Below are 21,788 nucleotides of genomic sequence, written 5' to 3'. Positions count from 1 at the left end.
CTTTCTGCTTTCGTGTCGTCATTCACATTTACGCATTAATATTTAAATGGGTTCCTTAAGACAGTAACCTTATTTGTCAACGCTCAGTATACATATTTAAACGCGACTCGCTACGCATGCTGAATGGGAGCTATTAGCGAAGCAGCAGGCAAAAGCGGACGTAAAGTATTCCTTCTTTGATATTTAACGTTTCAGAGACAATACTGAGGAAATTCATGAATAAAATTAACTTTAAAATGCTTAAAACCACCCCCGGGCTATGCTAAAATTACAGTTTAATTTGTAAAGAAGAGAAACTGCGCCCAAACTACACCGAAACAACAATAATAATTAGTTTCGTGGAGGGCGAAATGTTAATGGAGAAACGTGGCCAAAGTTCCGAGAAAACAATGCTTTTAATATACGTTAATGTTTCATATTGTTTTAAAGCCCTTTTTCATTAAATTGTATCGCGCTTGACCAAGGAAAAAATGCTGACATGACAAGGTTAAGTGCCATTCGAAGTTGGCATCAAGGTAACATTTCTAGTTCTTTCGAGAGTACTCGTGGATTTTTAAGGGCGCAACACTCGACAAAAGGGCTTAACATTGGAGTGTGCAGCACGGGAAACAAAAAGTGGAAGAAACTCCAGTTACGCAACTTCTTTGAGTGGGCTTCAACTTAACTTTACAATAATTATTCCCAGGATTTTGCTTTCTGAGGTGCAAAAAGCTTGATCTTTGTTTAATCGATACTTAGAATTTTTCCCCGGGCACATGAGCGGAAACCCATTTAAAAAGAGAAATACGGAAATGGGAAAAGGATCAACTAACAACCCTGAAGCAGCATTCCAAGCTTAAGACAACGGAAGAGGTTTACTGAGCCATCAGCCGGGAAAGCCATAGCTTGTCGATTTTGAATGCCTCATTACATCTAAAAATATCCAATGCACACAAGCAAATACTTTATTTATTGATTTATATCCAATCTAACTTGACGTGTCATTCGCTTCGCTGCAGAAAAATACATGATTTACTTATTCAACACAAAGGAGACGACTGGGGAATTCTAAACTTCCCTTGTTTCCCGATTACAAAACTTTGGTAGTTAGGCAAGCAGTTCAGCACAAGATTGGCAGTTAATATTTTATGCTTGCTCCGAGATTTATATTTAATATGGAAAGTACTTGCGGATTCCCGTAGAATACATGAAACAAGATCGATGGATAAGGCGAGTTTTTGGGGAAAGACGGGGTAGGAATGGACAGTGATCTCGATATTTTTACCACACAGGAATGTTTTCGAACAGGAAGTTTCCTGAATGACCTAAATTTCGATAAAATGCGCGAAGCTCCATGTACAAAATTCGAAAACTCGATAGCCTCACCGCTCTGAATCGCGTTCATCAAAAGCCACAAACTCTAGAATATCTCGGAAGCCGCTAGAGATCCCTGTGGGATTATCTGTTTTGAAAACTCAATAAAGCCCAAAAACACAATATCGCATGCAGTGACTCACTCAACATGTTTTTTGCTTCCAAACACAAAGCTAGTTATATCGCCGAAACCGCTCGACATTAATATCAAACTACCGTTGACACACTATTTTTTCCTACCTATAGGCCTTAAAGTCGCAATAATGATATACAGGGTGTCCCTAAAAGGTTTCACGAAAATACTAACCGCTCGACGTCACATTTCCCCATACTTCAAGAAGGCAATCGAAGATGCAGAAATTGACATAAAACATTAGAGAACTTTCTCAACTTGGGAAACTTCTCCAGGGCTGCGTATGGAGTGTGGGAATTAAATATGAATTTTAAACCAGCGAAACTTAAATGAGGATTGATTGATTTCAGCCCTAAGACGTGATTTCTCCGGGCAAACGGGGAGCATTTCAAGGGGGAATGGAGGTGGACTGCAAGGGACGCTTCTATTTAGCTCAAGAAATGATATTCTGCTTTATAGAACTTCGAATTTGGACCTCGTCGAAGGTCATGGGGAGCTCCTTGAACATCGCGATTTGAAAACTCCCGCCCCTCATCGCTGTAAACGTTTTCGCACTAACTTGCGGCGGAAGTGGCGAGTTGCATAACTGCGACTCGATTGGCAGATAAAATTATTTATTAAAATTTAATTATTACCACTCGATTGTGTGTATACATTTTCCCCCGATCTATCGATGCGTGACCTGCTGATTCCTGCCGCACACACCGAAGGCAAATATAATATTTTAATTACGTCGTATCAAAAGAACATTTTAACTTGAACTCAACGTTGGGACTGATGTACCTTCAACTAAGTTTGAATTCCAACTAATGAAGTTGGCCGTGCAGGCATGAAATATTTATGACAGCTAAATTAACGGGAAGCTCCGTCCTTTGATCCCAGATAAGACGAATCAGCTCATAGAGCAAACACACAGATCAAGTGGGGCATTAAATCAATACTCCGTATATTTAAACATTCGTTCTTTATTAATCAAAATGTTGTGAAATGTAAAGGCGACCCACATTTGTCAGGTTCACTTTACGCCTTCCCTTAAGCGAGCAAAAACATTGTAACAGAGATAAAGCATTATGTTAAAATGACGAATATGAGGCTTTGAACATTAGAGTTTCCATAAATAACACTTTACGCAAACGTCTGCTCGTTCATTCGATGACACCTGACGCGTGAAATATTACACAGCTTTGTGCCGGTTAATGCTGTAACTTGAGATAGACCACTCAGTTTCAAAGGGATAAAAAAATACTGTAATATCGTTCTTTGGTGGGTTGGAGAAAAATCTTTCAAGCTAAAATGTCTTTGGTGCGGCAGAGTGGTGCGCCTCAAATGAAACTGGTGAATATTACACGGGATTCTTAACTGGAGATGGATTAGCCGTGGGAAAAGTCGTGAGTTTGAATAAAAATTAAAAGCTACTTGTGTCTCCGAATGGGCAACGTTTGTTTTGTACAACGAGATTTGTAATGCAACCAGACCGAACGAGTTTCCCGTCTGTAAGTGGAAATACACCGATTTGAAGCCTCCTTCGTGCATGCTCATTATCAATTTTTCGAGAACTGCTCGAGGCCGACATAGAACTACGCACGAACAATATCTCCTTTAGCCTTAGCGACGTTCAAAAGCGTAATGATATACTGGGTACCCAAGTGAAGAAGGTCAAATTTCCTGTCTCTCAATAAAAAAAAGGGTGCTTTTCGAAACTCCCTCAGCACAAACTGTACATTAAATATCCGAACATGTTTTAAACATTTTTAGACGCAAAAAGAAATGCTTCAAGCTTATATATTTTTATTCGGGAGATTGCTGCTGCTGCTCAAATACAACTAGTGAATATTTACACGGTTTCCCCAAGTGGCGATAGATTAAGTTTAGGAAGTTTGAATTGCCACGACGTCCACTCAGTTTTTAGGACCATAAAGCCAACTTTGCCAAATAAGGCGGTCGTGATAAGAACATGTTTACTTGTTTTGCCGCTGAATTATTGCATGTTTTATTGCGGCGCGATAAAAACACATGGAAAACGTTCCAAAGTAAATAAGTTCGAGAACGGCTCAAACTCTTGAAAAATGTGCTCTGTATAAGGCAGATTTTTGTCCAATCGATTTCCTTAATACACACCAGATTGCCTTCAGAGACACCTGTAGCCGAGTGATTGATGAAAGAGCTGAAGTACTAGATTAATAAATTTTTTATTTCTCAAAAGAATTGCTTGCCTTCAGGGCCGAAACTTTAAAATACATAAAACCGGCGTAATAAAGGCCCTCCTCATATCCATCAGCTCTAAAAGAGAGCGGCTCAAATAGACGACTCCTTTTTGCGCTTCGAAAACTTGTCACCATTATACTGATTGCATTTCTCAGTCACCTGTAGGCCCGTGATTGATGACTTCCTGGGCGCTAAACGCGATTGCCTCCAAAAAAAAAGAGGAAACTTCTACTGCCTGTAAAGAGCTTTAGAGAATATCCAACTTTAATTGAATCCCTGCTGTCTTCCGATATCGATTTCAGGGAGGGTACATCGTAAATACCCTTAAAATAGGCTTAACGGAATCCTCTTTGTTGGAATTGTCGTATTCTTTGAATTCGTCTTACGATCTTAGACCCACAGCAAGGAGTTTAAGAAAAACCTATTTTCAATCCCGATCCAGTTCGTTTGAAGATTTAAACCTGAGATACTCGCGTTAATATGGAAAAGGTTTTTGTGCAATTTGAGTTATATTTATGGCAGGCAAAGTCGAGCTCACACAAAAGGACAACATAAATATAACTCGGATCGCCCCATTCCGCCTTTGTAAGAAACAGCGCGCCCTTTTAAGAGTAATCATGTTTAGAGCTCAGGAAGCTATCAATCACTGAGTTACAGGTGACTCTTGAACGCAATCAATATAATAGCCGACGATCCATTAAGAGCAGGCCACCAGCAAAAGCAGAGCTTTATTGCAAGATGTAGTATCCACGTGATTAGGTTTACTTAATGGGTTCAACTTCAGCACTATTTCAGATCCAGAAGAACGATCAATTGAGACCCTGGAGAACCAGGACCAGGGGAACAAAACTTATTAAATGGACTTCTGAGTCGTTTCGCCCAAAGGTCGCTCCATAAAACTGTCGACTGCAGCTCGACTCTCCCTTCAATCTTCCTCTAAAATCGTTCTTTTGCTCCCTAGACTATATTTTTCGACACATCTTGACGTCAAAGACCGTTCTGCAATGGGAACGTTTTTGCATTGCTTTGGTCTTTAGAAGGTGCGGAGAACCACGGGCAGGTACTAAATTGTGCGAAATATGGGTTTTGAAAATATCCAGGTACCTACCAATTATAAATATAACTCTTCCTTCCTCTGTATAATGGAATCTAGTAATTCCGATGCGAAACTACCGAGCTTCAGCAAATTTTCAAACCGGCAAAAAGTCTCCCTTGTAGTTCGGCTCTAGACATCCCGAAAACTACTAAAGATTTCTATAGGAACATTAATAGCAAAAACTCTCCCTATGGACCGTTGGACCTAACGTACATATACAGGGTGCAGTATTAGACGAATTCAATATTACGGCTTTAAAGTTTATTGCGAAAGTACCCCAGAACAAGGCCCTATATTCCACATTTACGATATATTCCTGTCTCGATAGCGTCTATTTCTCAAACAAAAATCATGCAGCCACATAACATGAACTGGCATCTTCCCTAGTATTTTCAGATCACCTTTTGTCGGTAAAACTCTCCCTGGCTTTCGATGTTTATAGAGCAATCCATAGTTTCTGACCAGCTACAATTCAAGTCGAACTAAAACATCTAATCTAATGACGGTTGAAGCTGAAGCACTTAGCAGCTACCTTCATTTTGAAAAGGGCACGAAGTTAGCCCGTAATTAGATTTGCACGGGAACGTGGTGTTTGGACCGAAAATACAAAGGAAAGGCGAAAAATTCCTGGATTCTCTGGAATACATCTTTTCGAGCGAAAATTATAGAATTCGAATTAAAATGATATCAACTCATGAAATAGCCCAAGAGCATGCATGTTGTTATTAAGTGTAGTCGGTAATTACATTCTGGATGCGCTTTGCAATTGCAAATTAGACTATATAACCCCAAGAGAATTGCAAACACTCTGTGTCAGCTTTGATCTGGAAGCGGGTTTTCGATGCTGGACAGTTTTCGTTGCTTTGTGGAGGGATAATTTGTCATCACGAAATTGTGTTTGACTAGGCATTTTTGAAGTTGCATACAAAGGTAACAGCGATGCGGGTTCAATCGAAATTGGGGCCCGTGAACAGCACGTTAATCAATAATATTGTCCCACCTCGAAATTAAAAACAAAAGCACTTTCAAACGGAGTTTAAATTAAAACTTCCCCATCCTGAAGTCATGTGATCCCCCTCCATGGTGATGATTATCGCTTATCGTCCAAACGTTCCTTGAGATCGAGCATTTAATCCTCGCTTAAGTTTCACATTGCCTTTGAGACCTCTCAGCTGGTGGTGGAGCCACCAAAACGGCAGATAAAAGGACATGAATTGTTGAGTTTCACTAACAAACTGTATCACGCCTTTGGAGGTATTCCCTTTGCCAAGCCCCCTTCAGGGCCTTGCGATTTCAGGTATAGACTTTATTATTTGAGGCGTCCAGAATTTCCTTATTGCATCCCTAATACTGTCACGTAGTTACTAAAATGGATTTGACCCTCTTTCTCAAACAAGAATTTATGTCTCAAACATTTCCCTCTATACGAATAACAAGAGCACCAGTAAAGATGCAGTAAATGTTTCCAGAAATACTTAATTTTAGGCTAAACTTTTAGAAGAAAAATGGGATGAAGACCTGGAAAGGACAAAACTGAAGTCGTGCTACTAGACAGTGACTCTGGATTTGGCAAGAAAGCCTGAAGATTGCTTGCATTTGAACGTGCTCGCTCCTATTCTGGATGGAGTATGGTACAGTCGCCAGCATATTCAAAAATGCCCCAATATTCCTTTTACGGAAAACAAATTCATCTCAACTGCCAGTAGTATTCTGGATCTATAGTGGACGCTCGATGAACGGCTGCACAGACTGGTAGCCTTAATACTGGATCGATGAAGACATTGCGGTGCTGCAATTCCGGCTTATTCCAGAAACTGCCACTTTTTAATTGCTTATTTCAAGATTGCTTAGGGCCGCCATAGTCGAGAGTGGCTCTCCTGGGACTTCAACAACAATCCTTCCAATTATGATCTGAGTCAGGCTCGGAAAGTAAGCGACTCCTTCGACGATTCATCAACAGCAGGACTTGTGTCATATTTCCAAGGCTGAGGCCCGGAAGCCATCGATAAGGCCAGAACAGGACTCTCCGTAATACCCTCATTTGCCTCATATTCTGCATGAATTTGATCCTAGGAATTGCTCCTGCCATTCATCGGGCTTCGACATCCAGATGCCTTCATCAACTTATGTATGAAACGTTCCAGTCTGGAAACTACTCTCGAGATTCCATCATTATTAGAATGAACTCAGAGAAAAAAATTACTTCGGCTGCAGGTGTTTTAGATCTAGATCTACTAAAATTAGGCAAAAATGCTCGTCTTCACTTATTTTCCTATTTTATCATTATTTTTGTCTGCAGATGTAGGGGCTCTGAAGAAATATGCGGCTGCAACAGTTGAAACCTCTTTTACTGTATATTTTCCTGCGGAGGTGCGGCTGGATGGACGAATCTCTAATTTCCAGGTCGACTTTGTGGACCTTAAGCTTAAATTTATTAAATAAAACTTCAGACGTCGATAGAGTTGCTCACGCAGAAACACAGTTGGTGCACCAAAACCCCCAGGAGAACTCGATGAGGCTGATCTGCTCGCTTACAACTCGATGATGAGGTCGCGGACCAATTTCGTGAATGTTTCTAATGGACGGTTTAGCCTAACTTCTTTACCTGATGAGAGTTTTACTTTTCCACAGAAATGCTACTCCGAACGAAGATGCCCTTCTTCGGAGGGTCACGTGAGAGCACGTCCGAAATTCGTCACGTTCCTTCTCAAACATTAACGCATCTTTGAGTGTGGAGCTGAACCTTAAAAGGAAATTTTCCATTGGATGGAGTGAGGCGTTTGAGAAATATGTCCGAAGGCCCTATAAGACTTATTAATTCAATAAATCGTGTGCGAACCCGCTTCTTGGTGTTTTATACCTATGCCTGATGTAAGGAAATGCATTTTCCAGAGCTGCTGGTCCTCAATTCGTACTTTTAAACGGCACATCTTAGGGCATTATTAGGATATACTATCTACGAGAAGAATTTTTGGCAATTTTTAATAGTTTTCGAGATATCGCGAGCTGAATGGGAATGGAGTTTTCCTGGATATTAAAGTTAACTGAAGCCTGGGCCTTTCAATTCGGATTTTTCTAGCAATACGTCAACCATTTTATGATACTACTATCGATGAAGACATTTTTGCTTCAACGGTTTTCCAGAAGTCTCAAGCTGAATTATTCGAAGAAATCTCCATGCGGGATTTCGTAAATACGATTAGTTTCTCTGGATCATTTTTCGATGTTCCCGCAGAAGGTTTATTCCTAAAGAATCCGGGATGTTTTTAGGGCCATTAGAGGTGAATTCGTGACAAACCTCCCTAAACGCTCCCCACACATTTCAATTTAAAATTAGTGCTTTAATTTAGACCTTTCCTTCGCTATGGGGAAAAATTTATGGTTCCGCAACTCCACATGAAACAAAACGGGGCTTTCCACTAAAATTTAGGAAAAATCCCGGCAAGCGGTTGTTTTAATATCGCTTGATTTATAACGGCATAGCAACGAAACCACTAAATCAAGATTTAAGAACATAATTACCAGTGAGCCCCAAGTCAGGGAAACCTGAAAGAATAGCCGACACGGTGCCGTTTCGAAAATTCCTTTAATAGAGAATGGAAAACCTATTATTCAAGCTCTAAGCCTCTTTGTGTGTTTTATTATTTAGTGGCGCTATCTGGAATTGCTGGATTTTATTTGGGTTTTTTCTGAAATCTGGTTGGTCCAGACTCCCGCATTTCCTTGCCTCAGATTCCTCATAGCTTTGTTTTGGACCAATTTCCAGTTGTAGATGTACCAATTACTCGAATCAAATCAACTGGAGTAACACAAGTTCGTTGAGTCAGTGAGGTGATTAAATTAAGGGTTTCCGACAGCGTCCTGTCAGGAAACACAGAAAACAGGGAAAAGTACTTTGTTCGTCCTTAACTTCATTAACTGCGGGCCACAAATATCGACAGAGGTTCTAAATAAAACTAAATCCAGGACGCCTCCGGCCGGCCGAAGCACTTAACAACTAGTTTCCGAAACTCGGAATCTCCAGCCCCGAAAATGTGCTGTAAAACGTGATTGAACTGCTCAGGACCTCTTTTGTTCTATTGTGTTTGGATTTGTCGAAATCAAAGTCAAATGAAGAGGAAGTTTTATTTCGTCTTACTCAGCGAGAGCGGTTTAATCGAGGAACGAAGTTTCATTCCTAACTTACAAAGGTTTATACTTCACTGCCTGGTTTGGCCTACATAACACGCCCTTTGCAACTTTGTATATGACAAAAATAAGCGCCACAGCAACAAGGGCAATAAAAGCCAAAACATCGAGCAAGTAATATTGGTAAAAAGGCAAATCTATCCCTGGAGACCTCATATGCTCAGCGCCCTTAAATTTGGCGATATGTTCGATCCAGAATATCGCTGTGTCCAAGGGATGTAGCGGGCGGCTTGTGAACTTCTTCGAGACAAGTTTTGCTTCATTCCTTGACCTAGATCACTCCAAAGTAGCTAAACGCTCATTGAAATCTTCTGAAAAGAGCTCACTCAACACTCAATGCTCTCTGAAGAGTCTCGGTGATGGCCTCCTCGGTTGCGCTCTGCAAGTGGAGGACCAGCCCCGCTTTGCTGTTCTGAATTGCGTGGGAATTGTGAAGCTGGTCCCCGAACTGCGGCATTGCAACAATGGGCACCCCACAGTGCACTGCTTCCATGGTTCCTAATGAGCCCCCGTGAGATATGAAAAGTTTCACATTTGAGTGGCCTAATGTGAATTATTTTAATTCTCATGTTCGCATGGATATCCTCAATGTAAACTAACACAGAATATCGAACTGCGGCATCCATTTCCTAATCATTACATTGTCCGGCTTGTCGAGCATGGTGTCGTTTTCCCATTTCCACAAAACCCTTTGAGGCAGTTTGGCAAACGCCCTTATAAACGCCCTTAGCTGCTCCTCAGGAAACGTGTCGCTTTTGATCATGGATCCAAGGCTGAAATAGATTACTCCTGCATCTGAATTATTTATCCAGTCCTCTATATCCTGAAAGGCGGGGAACTTGTTAGGGTATCTGAATTATTACGTAATTGACGTTATTTTTCACCATGGGTAAAGGTTGTGGCTTTCTGTTTTTCCCGAGATGTAAACCTCCGACCTCGATTACGTTGGGAGGCAGGGGCATAATCCCGTCAATGACGTAATGGCTGTTCACCAAGACTAAGCTGACATTTCTAGGATCCGCAGGTTCAAGACCGAGATAATATCTTGAGTAGTCCTTTGCAGCTCCATCCATTGTCAGATAGTACCTAAAAGTGCCAGTAAAACGGGCTAATTTTTCAAAAAGACCTCTAGTGGTTTTTGAGAGAATGAAAAGTACACTCGGAGCTGAGAAATCAGAGACGTCTAGTCAAGTCTCTAGAACTTATTTGTGCGCCTTAAATTACTTACCAGAAAACGGTAACATAGTGCGTTAAAGCATTACTAACCCTATCCATAAACGACATGGGAGCTCTGAAGCCTCCCAACAGGGTCTGGAGATACGCAGGATTGTACGGAATTCCATACCAGCCATACTGCCATGGCAACAACGAGCAGGAAGACAAACCTACAAGTCGATTATTTCTTTAAACTGCAGAATTTACGTGAACCCTTTACCGATAAATGGAGCCTCAAACTTCCTAATCATCCCATCGTAGCAGAGAGTATTAAACATTTCCCCAAGAATTACGTCATAGTGGTTTTTTTCTTCCAGGAATGCCCTCAACTGCGGCCTTTGCAGGTCCACGGGACAATTATCAAAAGCGAACTGTCTTAAGAGCTTTAGTTGTTTGTAAGGGAAGGCCACCCCTCTATCGCCTACTTTGGTGAGATCGATTGCATGCAACATCGGCTGACTCTCCCTCAACGGGACACTCTGGAAAGCAACTTTTAGGGGTTGTAACAGATTAACACCACGACTCACCCTAATATTTCTAGAATTCCTAGGTTTCACATGACTCAATATCGTCAAATTATGGCCTTGGTCTGCGAGCTCGTTGAACAGGGCTGCAAAAGCGTCGAAATGGCTTTTGCCCGGGTGGCCCATTATTACCAAGACATTAAGGCACTGTCTGGGTTCAATGTGAGCCAACAGCCACAGCAGAGCTAACACCGCCTGACCGCCTCTTGGCCCCATGTTGCTGCTGCTCGACTACGTTTCACGTTACTTTGATACGTTGAAGCTTTAAGAAAGTTCTTGTTCATCTACTTGTATTTCGGACCGTCTTGCAAGCACTGCGTAAGCTTCAGACAATCGCTGCCACAATACTAAGAAGAAATTGGTCAGGAAGTGGTTTAAGAAGGGAAAAGATCGTTATTGTTATTATCTTATCAAAATGGATGCTTTCTAAATCATTAGCGTTTAAAGGAATGTTAAACATGATAGTGATGATGATTTAGTTGCTGAGGAGTGTAACGGACTGTTTATTGTGTACACGTGTTACGTTATTCAACGTCAATGAATTTTTAAGCAATAATGATTTCGACGAATTGCGACACTCAAACCCCAACCAGGATGGATATAGCCAGAAAGGCTGATTGAAGGATGAAAAAGGCATGATATCTTGACATCGACGCGATCTCCGTACATCCACACACGCCCGCAAGGATACGCATTTAAGCACATTCTGCCTAATTGGCATTGAAGTTGCCGGAATTCAAACTGCAATCTGAGGTACTAAGGGCGTCATCATGATAAGGGACCTCAAGGTTGTTTATTTACCAGTCGAGTGGATAGGAAAATACAGCGTCTGAAACGAAAACCTTAGAGCTGTCTTTCGAAGGCTCTCCGCCATTACTAAGCAATGTCAAGAGGTCATCAAACGGGTAGCAAAAGCCCTAATTAATTGTCTAAACTGGCCTTAATTGCATCAGTGGCTTCGGAAAGTCATGTTTGGGCCATCGCAGTCCGACTGAAACAGTCACCTGATAAGCCCCAAATTTGGAAGTAAAGTTAAGTGCCCGAAGCACGAGGAATGTCCCCATGTAAAAGCAAACGTTGGTATTGGGCAGAAAACTGGACTATCGGAAGATACGATAAATCGGTTATTGGCACATGAACGTTTCTTATTAAGACCGCTAGAAGCGAGAGGAAACTCCCTAGACCCCTCCCGCTCGCGCCTCCCGCAATTTCCTTCCAAGGGAAAAAATGGCAATCATTTTTCAAACCCTCGATTTAATATATTATAACCAACAAAATATATTTTTTCATAGTGGGTTATTTATGACTTGTTGCCTCATATGTTAGTGTTAACAAAGCGGTTTGTATGGTCCAGTTTAGTGCTATCAGCTGCCCTCATCCAATTGCTTTTGTCAAGCGAGATTTATCATTCGAAATGGGCAGAAGTCAGCGCGGTATATAACAGACCTTGTTATTTTTTCGGTATGTTGCCTTTAGACTTGCTGTGTAAAGATACAGATTATTCTCTAAATGAAATGATGAAAAATAATCGGCGCAAAACGGGCCGAGCTTAATATGTGTCGCCATCAATAACTCACGGTCTTGAAAGCAAAATTGACGTACCGCGCAATATAAAATATGACGAAGGACTAGCTCTGTCTTTCGATTGAAAGGATGTCCGCCATTTGGGAACGTAATAAATTATCAGTTTTATTAAATTATTTAGGGCTTCCCAGCCATGCGATTTTGCACGATAGAGAGAAGTTCCAGACAACCGCGCTGCCCTGCTAGTGACAAGAGTCATTGTTAGTTTCTATAACTGAAAATTGCGGTCTGAATTAGTTGATTTGTGCATGCAGACAAGTATTTATGTTCTAAGTTTAATGGACTCAACAACAAGTTAACCCATTACGAATTTTGCTTTTGAGTGATACGACCGTTCGACTACCGGATCGACGGAGGAAAATGTCCTAAATAGGAAAACGCACGCGACGGCCAGATTATTAACGTGCTGTCAATTTTACCAGCAAAATCATTAGTACATGTTAGTCAAGTTCTTCAGCTCGCCGTTTAACCCGACGGCACCCTGATAATTTCACCTTTTAATGCCGCATCCTGTATATCCGCCGACGTTACAAATCGGTGAGCAAGGTAGGTGAGCTTTGACGTAACTGTCCCTCCCCTTGTCTCTTCCCGTTTCCGAGTTACGGAGCCTGGAAAACTGACATGGACAGAAAGGATTTGCACAAAAATCGGCCTCGCCGTTCCTACACCAGGAACTCGTCTTTCTTAGCGGGTCTCCCAGTATATTTACGGATGTTGTGAGGTGCAGTAAGGAGGTGACTTCTGGCGTGGGCGTCCGTATACCGGGCCCTTATAGTTTCCGTGCTGCGAAGCGTCAAAACCGAATGTGGACAAAAAGGACTTGTGCAACAAGTCGGCTCGACGCCCTCGCCGGTCCGACACCAGAAGCTCAACTTTCTTAATACATCCCCCAGTACATTTATGGATTTTACGAATCTGCAGTGAAGGGACGTGCATACTAACGCGAGTGTCTATAATCCAAACCCTTATGGTTTTCGAGCTACAGAGACCCGAAGACACTCATGCACGGGAGAGTTGTTTTGCCACGAAAAACTTGACTTCTTTTAATATAACACTTTAAGACAACTTTATAAATCTGCGCAAGAATTGCAGAATCACAGAGAGCGCCGAGAGCCTACAGTCAAAGGATTACTAATTAAGGGATACCTCTCCCCCGACCTCCCTCTAACTCTTTCCGAAGTAAGTGCGAGTTTGCACAGTGATCCATTTTAGCCTTTTCTCACAGCTGCCCCGCGCACGCGTGGCTCCCCGCATTTTGGATAGTCCCCCGCCCGCCGAGGCTGCAATCAGAAGTATGATCAAATCCATCAGAAGGAACAAAGGAGCAGGAAATTCACAAATGTATAATTCCTCCTATTAGTATTAACAAGGCCATGACTAGACACATTTCAAAGATACTCCTCAGACCGAAGATAATTTCTCCATCGTGGATTGACCGGCAATCAACTCGATGATCTTCAGTCACGTGCATGAACTGCCGGCCAAATTATCTATGGGTCAGACCCAATCACAGTCGATGTTATTAATAGAAGGTATAATTGTGCGCCACAATATAGAGATAAACCAGTGCGAAATGATGTTCAAGCTAACAAATGCCACGATAATATTCGTGTCACTAGTGCTAGTGCGGGCCGCCACGTGCTATAAAATTTTAGTGATATTCGGACATCCTGGGAAAAGCCACTATGACGTGTTTAAGCCGCTGTTTCAGGAGCTGGGGGAACGTGGGCATAACATAACGATAATCAGCCACGTAGAAACAGAAGGTACACTTTTACTCAATAATATTTACTTAAGTAGATTTGGCACAACTGCGAATCAGTTCAGTGTCAAATAGCGAAGGTCGTCCCATCACTTAACTTCATTCGGCTGAGGACGTAATAACGATCCTCTGCACGTGGACTTCTAGTGATTCGATCACTGTAATTTTGCAGGTGACATAAAAAATGGAAGAGATGTGCTTCTAAGCAAGCAGCCCCTCACCAATTTCCTCGATTTAAACATGTTCCCCGGCAATCGTCTTCAAAAGTACGCGGAAACTCACTTAATTGCCCATTTTGGCAGCATCACGTGTCCCTCCTCCCTGCAAAGCGCCGAATTGCAGCGCTTCCTCCTTGAAGACCACAACTTCGATGTGATATTAACGGAATTCTTCAATACAAACTGCTTTTATGGGCTAATTACCAAGTACAAAGCACCGTTCATCGGTCAGTGTCACATTCTCGATTAAACGATAATCTGGAATTAATGTTTTAGGCCTTAGCTCATGCTCCATGATGACCTGGCACGCCGACTGGTTTGGGTCTCCGGTTAACCCGTCGTATATTCCATCAATTTACATGGCACATCCAGTCCCAATGACTTTCCTGCACAGGGCAGAAAACACACTTATGCATCTGGGTACCATGCACCGAATGAGCTATTCACTCTATTCCCAATTTTTTTTCAGTCGGCATTATGTGGTATAAATTATTCATGGAACGGCCAGGAAGAGAATTGTCTTTGAAGTATACTGGATACGAGCCCGCAGATCCATACAATGCCAGTCTTCTGCTTTTGAACACTCATTATTCCCTGCACGGAGCCAGGCCCTTAACCCCTTCTATAGTGGAAGTGGGAGGCATTCACGTGGCTTCTAAGAAGCCTAAGCGTCTGCCAAAGGCACTTTTCCCCGATTTTTCCTTAAGTATCTTTTAATGGAAGCTTTCAGGAACTGGAGAAATGGGCAAACGAGTCGACTTCCGGACTAATCTACTTCAGCCTGGGATCTCTAGCGAAAGGGCACACCTTCCCACAACCCCAATTAACATCGTTCCTGAAGGTACTCTCCAAACGTCCCGAGAGGGTACTGTGGAAATGGGAAATCGACTCGATGAAAGACAAACCCGATAATGTCATGCTAACCAAGTGGGCCCCACAATTTGACATCTTATGTATCTTAATCGATAGTGCGCCGTAAAATTTCTCTTCAACGAACTATGTCCCAGGTCACCCCAATACGAAACTTTTCATCTCCCATGGAGGCCTGTTGGGCACGACTGAAGCTGTGCATTGCGGAGTTCCCATGTTGGTAATGCCGCAATTTGGGGACCAAACTTTAAATGCTCAAGCTGTTAAATCTCACGAGGCAGGAGTGATTTTGGCCCTCAGAGAGGCCACTGAGGAAAAAATATCGCAGGCCTTAGATGTCGCTTTAAGCAAACGGTTAAAAGAGGACTGTAATATTAGTTTGCGTGTTTCTCATTATCGCTCTTCCAGAACGACACAAAACGCCAGGAAACTTTCTGAAAGGTTCAGAGATAGGGAAGTCCCGCCTATCCAGACAGCTGTTTACTGGATAGAGCACATTGCCAGGAATAAAGGAGGACAGCACATGAGATCTGCGGCTATAGGCATGCCGTTTTATCAGTATTTCCTGTTGGACGTTATATTGTTTTATTTGCTGATAGTATTTGTTTTCGTTTTTGTTGTCCATAGGACATGCACAAAAGCGGTGAGTTTGTGCGTGAGAAGGCGAAAAGAAAAGACTTCCTAGGGATAATTAAACACTCAATAAAATTTTTCATGTTTAATTTCTCTTAAGGAATCCTGGAGATAAATTAAATGCGCGGATATCTGGTTGCATACTTCAGCTCCGAAAAATTGCTAGCGCGCCATCAGTAGACTTAAGTCGGAACCTGAGAACGCCTTATTAAATTTCGTATCGGAACGTAGTTATATACGAAAATTTGCAATTTTGTCATTATTTGCCAAACAATTCAGTCAGAGCTGGGATGGGAACGCTGATCGAAATACATATTTGTGTGGTTGCATACTTTGCCCCGAGACCTGCTGGCGCCACCTAGGATTTCACGTTAAAACTTAAAGTTTAAATCGAAAGTTTGCACTTTTCATGGAGACTAACTTGTGGCAACATCACCGGATTTCAAACACCCATTCTCTAGAGCTGACCGCTCCTCATCACTCTCATCAGGATGAGAGCGGATGGTTTAATACGGTATGAGACCGCGTTAGGCGAAATGAAAATCTGCAATTTCGTTTCTCCTCTGGAACGCCTTGAGAGTGATTTAATTGATCTAGATCATATGTCTGTCCTTGTGTCACTTATGAGAGTCTGTTCTACTGCTAGTGTTATTTTCTCTATACGTGTCTTACTCTCTTTCGCTTAAGATTCGCTAGTGTTTTGAGTAAGTAATTTAATTTTTGCCGAGCTTGCAGCAAGCAAAAGTTGCTAAAACTTGACGTTTTAGCTCCATGTGGAAATGTTCAGACATATCTAATTGAATTTGATCATGTGCCTGTCCTTGTTTAACTTATGCAAGGGGGAGTTTCCGGCCTTTCCCCCTCTGCATTTGGGGCGCCAAAATGGAATCTGCATTGGAACTCCTTGAGATATTACCCGCACATCAAGCTTCCGGGGTCCTTTCGCGGCACAAATTTTGGCATGTGGTTCAATTTTACGCAGATTCGTGGGTTTTCGTGCAAGTCCTGGTACTCTTGCCCGGAAGTCCCACGTAAATAATCTGGCCGAGTTTAACTTTTCGGGGTCTAACAAGTGTTTGTAGGTGCTTGGCATGCCCAGGTACCAAACGTCTAGGATCTTCCATTTTCGAGTCATAAATATTTATATTTGGTCGAATTTTAGGGGGTTTGTAGGTCTCCGCTGAGCTCCCGCTCACTTTAGCTACACCGCAAATGATCTAATTCATTTTGAATTTCCGGAGTCATAAAAGCATGCATAGGTGCTCGACCTAAATTCTCAAATGAGAGCTCGTTATTAAGCTCCCAGAGGTTCTAAAACGCGAGTAAACGATCCTTACACTTGCCATGCAACGGAGGACCAAAATTCTCGTATTTGCCCGGAAATAATGGGGAGAAATAGGACTCCAGGTTCAAGTACTTGGCGAAAATATCCCGAGATATTACTTATCTTTTTCGCAACAACATAAACAACGCAATAAATAACAATGGAAACAGCCAAGGCGGCAACGAGTTATTGGAGCTAAACCTTTACGAGCGCCTCGTTTTTGTTATTCCTGCCGTTTGCGTCGTGTTATTATGCAAAGTAGATGGAACAATATGCTAGGCTAAATGCATATCCAGCTTATTCTATTTTTATGATTACTTGGTTAGCTAAAAATAGCCGTCGAGTTCGAAGCAAACGTAGACGGCCCCATAACATATGGCCGATGAAAAGAAATCCGTATCGAACTCCACAACAAAGTTTAAGGATAAAAGTCAACCGGCAGTCAAGGATGAATTAAATTAATCGAAAAAGCGGGGTCTCCCTGTGCCTGACAGTCTAATTTGGCGAAACTATGCCAAGAAAGTTCAACTTATAATTGAGTCCCATTTCCGAAGGCTTAACTGACAGTCGTCGAGAGCAAGTTTTTGCACGGTCAATTTGTGTCAAGAGCCTCGAAGGTCGCCATGAATGAATTAGCGGTTAAACCATTCAGACCTTTCACAATTATCCAGGACCGGCAAAAATCCTCCCCCCCCCCCTTCCCGAGACATTCGAAGGGGTCGATATTACCGCCAAGTCGCCGCGACTGCACGGTAGCGATTCAAGGTAATAATTACCGTAACCGTTACCCAAAAAGTGTTGCTTTGAAATAACCTTATCGCTGTTTTCGGAATGTTCCCATTAGCGACTTAAATCTCCTGGCAGCATTGTCATTACCCAGCTACGTACCATAATTAGCGTTTAAATTGCACGGTGTTATAACAAATCCAGATAGAACAGTCACATTAGTGGGGGTAATAAAATTTAATTTTCATGACCGAGACGACAACGTACCCAATTAATTTTGATTCAGTCATTCGACGCTTCATTGCCCTCCATCCTGCTAATTTCCATTTTCCCTAAACTACTGCCAGAAAGTGATTATTACAATGTGCTAGAAATTCTAAAGTGACAATTATACTAATTAGAGCTGAAACTATTGTGTAAGATTCCATTCTGTTCCCGCGGTTAGACGAGTTAAGCACTTACCTCGAAACTCTGTACGGGGTTTGATAACCACAGTTCAATTCGGAATTCAAAGAACATACTTCTGAGGGGAGGAATTTTAACTATAGATCTCCAAAACAGCCAAAGATGAATAAGTGCCAGAGCTCTGATTACATTTAGTTCAAACTTGAGGGGAATTAACTATAAAGTCGCGAACCCAATTGAACTAAAACCTGATTCCTTCGATGCTCCGTATCTGTGTATTCACTTCGAATAGTTATACCGGGAATGTAACTTGGATACAGTTTCCAAAGTCCCAAAGTGCTGATAATCATACTAATTTGAAACTATTATACGACAATCTCCTTCGATTGGAGTGGAGCCTAAATGGATATACTACGTGAGATTTGTCAGGAGCATGCTTATTTAGTTTAGAGACGTGCATTTGGGATTATTGTAATTAGAGATGTTTAGTACGTGCATAGCCATAATCTACGAAGATATGCCCGGAGCATTTGCTCGCCCATCAATGAACAAATTTGGAAGCTCTCCTATCATCAACTCCGGCCCTTCCGGCCTAGAATTTCCACATAAGGAATCGCAATCACTCAAAGTTTTTTTACAAATCACCACTCTGCTAGTTTCCATTTGTCAGCTGCAGATTTTTAGATTTGACTTAATTTTAAGTGAGTTTTCAGCTTCTCACGCAACCCCCCCTTATTTCCGCCTAGAACTGTCTCGAAATTAAGGTGACAGACTTTAAATCTCCGGCCCTGGGAAACCATTCACGGGTACTTCACGCACCAGAAAACGAATCCCAGGACGCTTTCACATCGAAGCTGCGAACGATCACATTTAGTTCGATTTTAATCCCGTCCGTGACCTTTGACTCAAAGTCCCACCGGGCAATGCTTCGAAATCAATTCTGCTTTCTCTAAATTTTCGACGCTCGTAAAGCACCACATAAGCGATCATTACACCCCCGCTCTAAATCATCCCATTTACGTTTAAAAACTTGTTGGTTTTATTGCATTCTTTATGAGTTTGTGAAATTTCATTCGCGTTCCAAAGCCCGTGCTCCGATACAAATGATCCTACTAAAACTTGCCTGGTCAAGAACGCACACGTTTGATCCTTGGTATACCGAGAGATCGGCCTACCGAATTCGTCCATCTGCAAATGTCAAAAATCTATTATTTCAATTCACTCTTCGGCAGGTGCATGAGCTCTGCTCCAGGCGTTTCTGCCCCCCCCCCCCCCCTCATTGGTAGAGAAAAATCGTCTGAATCACTTGAAGCTTTCGCTGAGAAAACGACACGCATCGGTGCCTGTTTTACCCACAAATCAACTTAATTGTTGCTTTGTTTGTAAGTTAAAACAAATTAAGTTCGATTTGGCGGCATCACGAGCTGGCTTAGACTCATAACCGCGCAGACGATCGTTGAGTTTCGCGAAGCTTGATCCCAAGCCTCAGGTCTCCATCCAGATGGAGCATCCACACATTTCAGGCGATCACTGTCGGTTCGAGCCAGCTTTAAATTTATGTAAAAATCAAATAGAATCTGATGTCTTTATATTGCAGTTCGGGACAACGCTGCTTATCTCCTTGTAAGTATCTCAAATGAATTCCGTTTTAAGCTGAAAAGAGAGATATTTAAACGTCATCAGCAATGCAAATAAAGCTTTTTTCTATTATGATCGACTTTTAAAGATGAAAGATAGTTCCCACATAGCTAAACGCAACGCGGCAAATCCATTAAATCCAATGTGCTAAAAGCTTTTCGAGTCGTATCGCTTTTATGGCTTGAAACTTTTATTCATCTCGTCCTGACAGCATAAATAACGTAATAAATATCACATTGTAAAATATCAAAGCCACCGCAGGGATATTGAAAACTGAAGTCAAAATTTAACATGCTTTTAAGTCCTTTTTGACGGCGTGAACCTTGCTAGATAATCGAGCCTTCGTGCCATTGAAATAGGTGGAAAATTGGCAATTTCAAAGCAGCCTTTTGTCGCAAATATATGTTTGCTTATCCAGATTCTATTTGTCACGTAAACTGACCAAGTTTTCGACGATGTTCCTGGAACCCAAAGAAATCAAATCGAAACTTTCAGGAACTTTCCGTCAATTTGAGGTCTCAAAATTCCGCTCCCGCAACACTCGCTTGATCAGTGTGACAAAACTGAATTAACGCACTTGGGTGTGTGTGTGTGTGTGCTCACAAAAGAGGGCAGATTGAAAATTACAAAGGGCTTGAAATTTATGTCATAATTCGGAAGTGGCGTCCCCAAAGAAACTGTTGAACAAGTGGCATATCTGCAAAAGAGTTATGAGGGCCTTATAAATAGTAAGGCGATATATTAGCAGAGCACAATACTGCTAGCGACACTTAGTCGTGGCAACGGTTTAGTCGGATTAAAGTTAGAGCTGACTGCTAGAATTTACGGACGTCTTGTTACATTCAACTGTGTGAAATAATTCAGTTCTGGTGTCTAAGCCTGGAAAAGTGTGGTGATTTAGAATGCAAATCCCGCGATTTCGTATAATTTGATTTCTAGGCAGATTTTTACGTCATCAATTAAGCAAAGTCAACACTTATTCAGGCTTGACAACGTTGCCTCGTTTTATTAATTATCATGTCTGCTCTCCAGAAAAGCTGCATTCGCTGTAATTGACTTACTTGCACTTGCATTTGTGTTACATTTCGGTGCAAATTATTAATTAACCTAATTATCAAACATGGTGGCACTCAATTAGCAAGTTTCCAAGTCGTTTTTGTCACATTTTGTGAAAATAAGAGCCGATTTGTTTAGGAAATTAAAGGACGAGGTCTAGCGCACACGAGGTTTTTGCTAACGAGTTTAAAATAACAGGGCTAAATCCGTTTAGCCTATAATAACACCGGTTAATTAAAGCAATTCAATCGAGGCAAATTCGAATGTCAGTTTTAACCGAAATCGTGGGGGGATTGGAGCAACATATTGCCTTTTGGACTTGGGATAAAGAAACATTCATTAACTCGGAAATTTTCCGTTTCGCTCTCAAGACTTTCCGCAATGGACACACTGGCTAAGTCAATGTAATACCCCTAAAAGCACCAATAACCGTACGAGAATCAACCTCGTAATCGTTACAGGTTCAATGAAATAGATACAAACATATTGAAAAGGGGGTGGCATATGCATATCCCCTCAGTGTAAACAAGCAGAATTTATCGTTCCTAGTCGTGTGCTTTAATAGAAATTGGAGCTATTATGAATGTGCAGCAGTTCTGTTAAGTTAGCAACTGTAGCGTGGAGCAATAGAGAGCAAGTCCTAGGGCTAGTTCGCCAGTAAATTGGTTTTCATCGGGCAGAAACACTGAGCCCAGGAGAGTTTGTTGTTTGCCTTAAATGCTGCGCTATTACATTTACCGATACGTTGAATTCAAAAGTGATTTTTCACGCCTTTAAGAAAAAATCGTGATATTTCTTAAGCCCCCTAAGTTGCAATTCCCGATATGCTCGAGAAATACAGTAGAAAGTCGCTGCGGA

The 21,788-nt window shown here is 41.8% G+C and overlaps 2 protein-coding genes across 2 annotated transcripts; one reads left to right on the top strand and one right to left on the bottom strand.

Moving 5' to 3' along the window:
- Nucleotides 1-8,898: 8,898 nt before the first annotated feature.
- LOC136347940 (UDP-glycosyltransferase UGT5-like) lies at nt 8,899-11,318 on the bottom strand. The gene is made up of 7 exons (XM_066298370.1): nt 10,718-11,318; nt 10,411-10,669; nt 10,204-10,360; nt 9,860-10,061; nt 9,576-9,798; nt 9,302-9,518; nt 8,899-9,246 (listed from the first exon to the last, which is right to left on the bottom strand). The coding sequence occupies exons 1-7, from the start codon at nt 10,928-10,930 to the stop codon at nt 8,970-8,972; spliced, it is 1,548 nt and encodes a 515-aa protein (XP_066154467.1). The 5' UTR covers nt 10,931-11,318; the 3' UTR covers nt 8,899-8,969.
- Nucleotides 11,319-13,162: 1,844 nt separating this feature from the next.
- LOC136347935 (UDP-glycosyltransferase UGT5-like) lies at nt 13,163-15,856 on the top strand. Its single transcript, XM_066298361.1, has 7 exons — nt 13,163-14,064; nt 14,233-14,505; nt 14,555-14,698; nt 14,748-14,959; nt 15,009-15,231; nt 15,286-15,502; nt 15,557-15,856. The coding sequence occupies exons 1-7, from the start codon at nt 13,749-13,751 to the stop codon at nt 15,831-15,833; spliced, it is 1,662 nt and encodes a 553-aa protein (XP_066154458.1). The 5' UTR covers nt 13,163-13,748; the 3' UTR covers nt 15,834-15,856.
- Nucleotides 15,857-21,788: the final 5,932 nt, after the last annotated feature.

This window comes from Euwallacea fornicatus, chromosome 30 (assembly GCF_040115645.1).
Source record: "Euwallacea fornicatus isolate EFF26 chromosome 30, ASM4011564v1, whole genome shotgun sequence".
In the NCBI taxonomy this organism is placed as follows: Eukaryota; Metazoa; Arthropoda; class Insecta; order Coleoptera; family Curculionidae; genus Euwallacea; species Euwallacea fornicatus.
The sequence above is the reverse complement of the archived record's forward strand: the minus strand, read 5'-3'. Positions and strand labels throughout refer to the sequence as shown.

Excerpts from the sequence above, each read along its gene's own strand:
- LOC136347940 (XM_066298370.1), bottom strand. The coding sequence starts at position 10,930 with ATGGGGCCAAGAGGCGGTCAGGCGGTGTTAGCTCTGCTGTGGCTGTTG. Across the intron at positions 10,062-10,203 it reads CACTATGTTACCGTTTTCTG|GTACTATCTGACAATGGATG; the intron begins GTAAGTAATTTA and ends TGGCACTTTTAG. Across the intron at positions 9,247-9,301 it reads CAGAGAGCATTGAGTGTTGA|GTCAAGGAATGAAGCAAAAC; the intron begins GTGAGCTCTTTT and ends GGAGTGATCTAG.
- LOC136347935 (XM_066298361.1), top strand. The coding sequence starts at position 13,749 with ATGATCTTCAGTCACGTGCATGAACTGCCGGCCAAATTATCTATGGGT. Across the intron at positions 14,699-14,747 it reads AAACACACTTATGCATCTGG|TCGGCATTATGTGGTATAAA; the intron begins GTACCATGCACC and ends ATTTTTTTTCAG. Across the intron at positions 14,960-15,008 it reads AGCCTAAGCGTCTGCCAAAG|GAACTGGAGAAATGGGCAAA; the intron begins GCACTTTTCCCC and ends GGAAGCTTTCAG.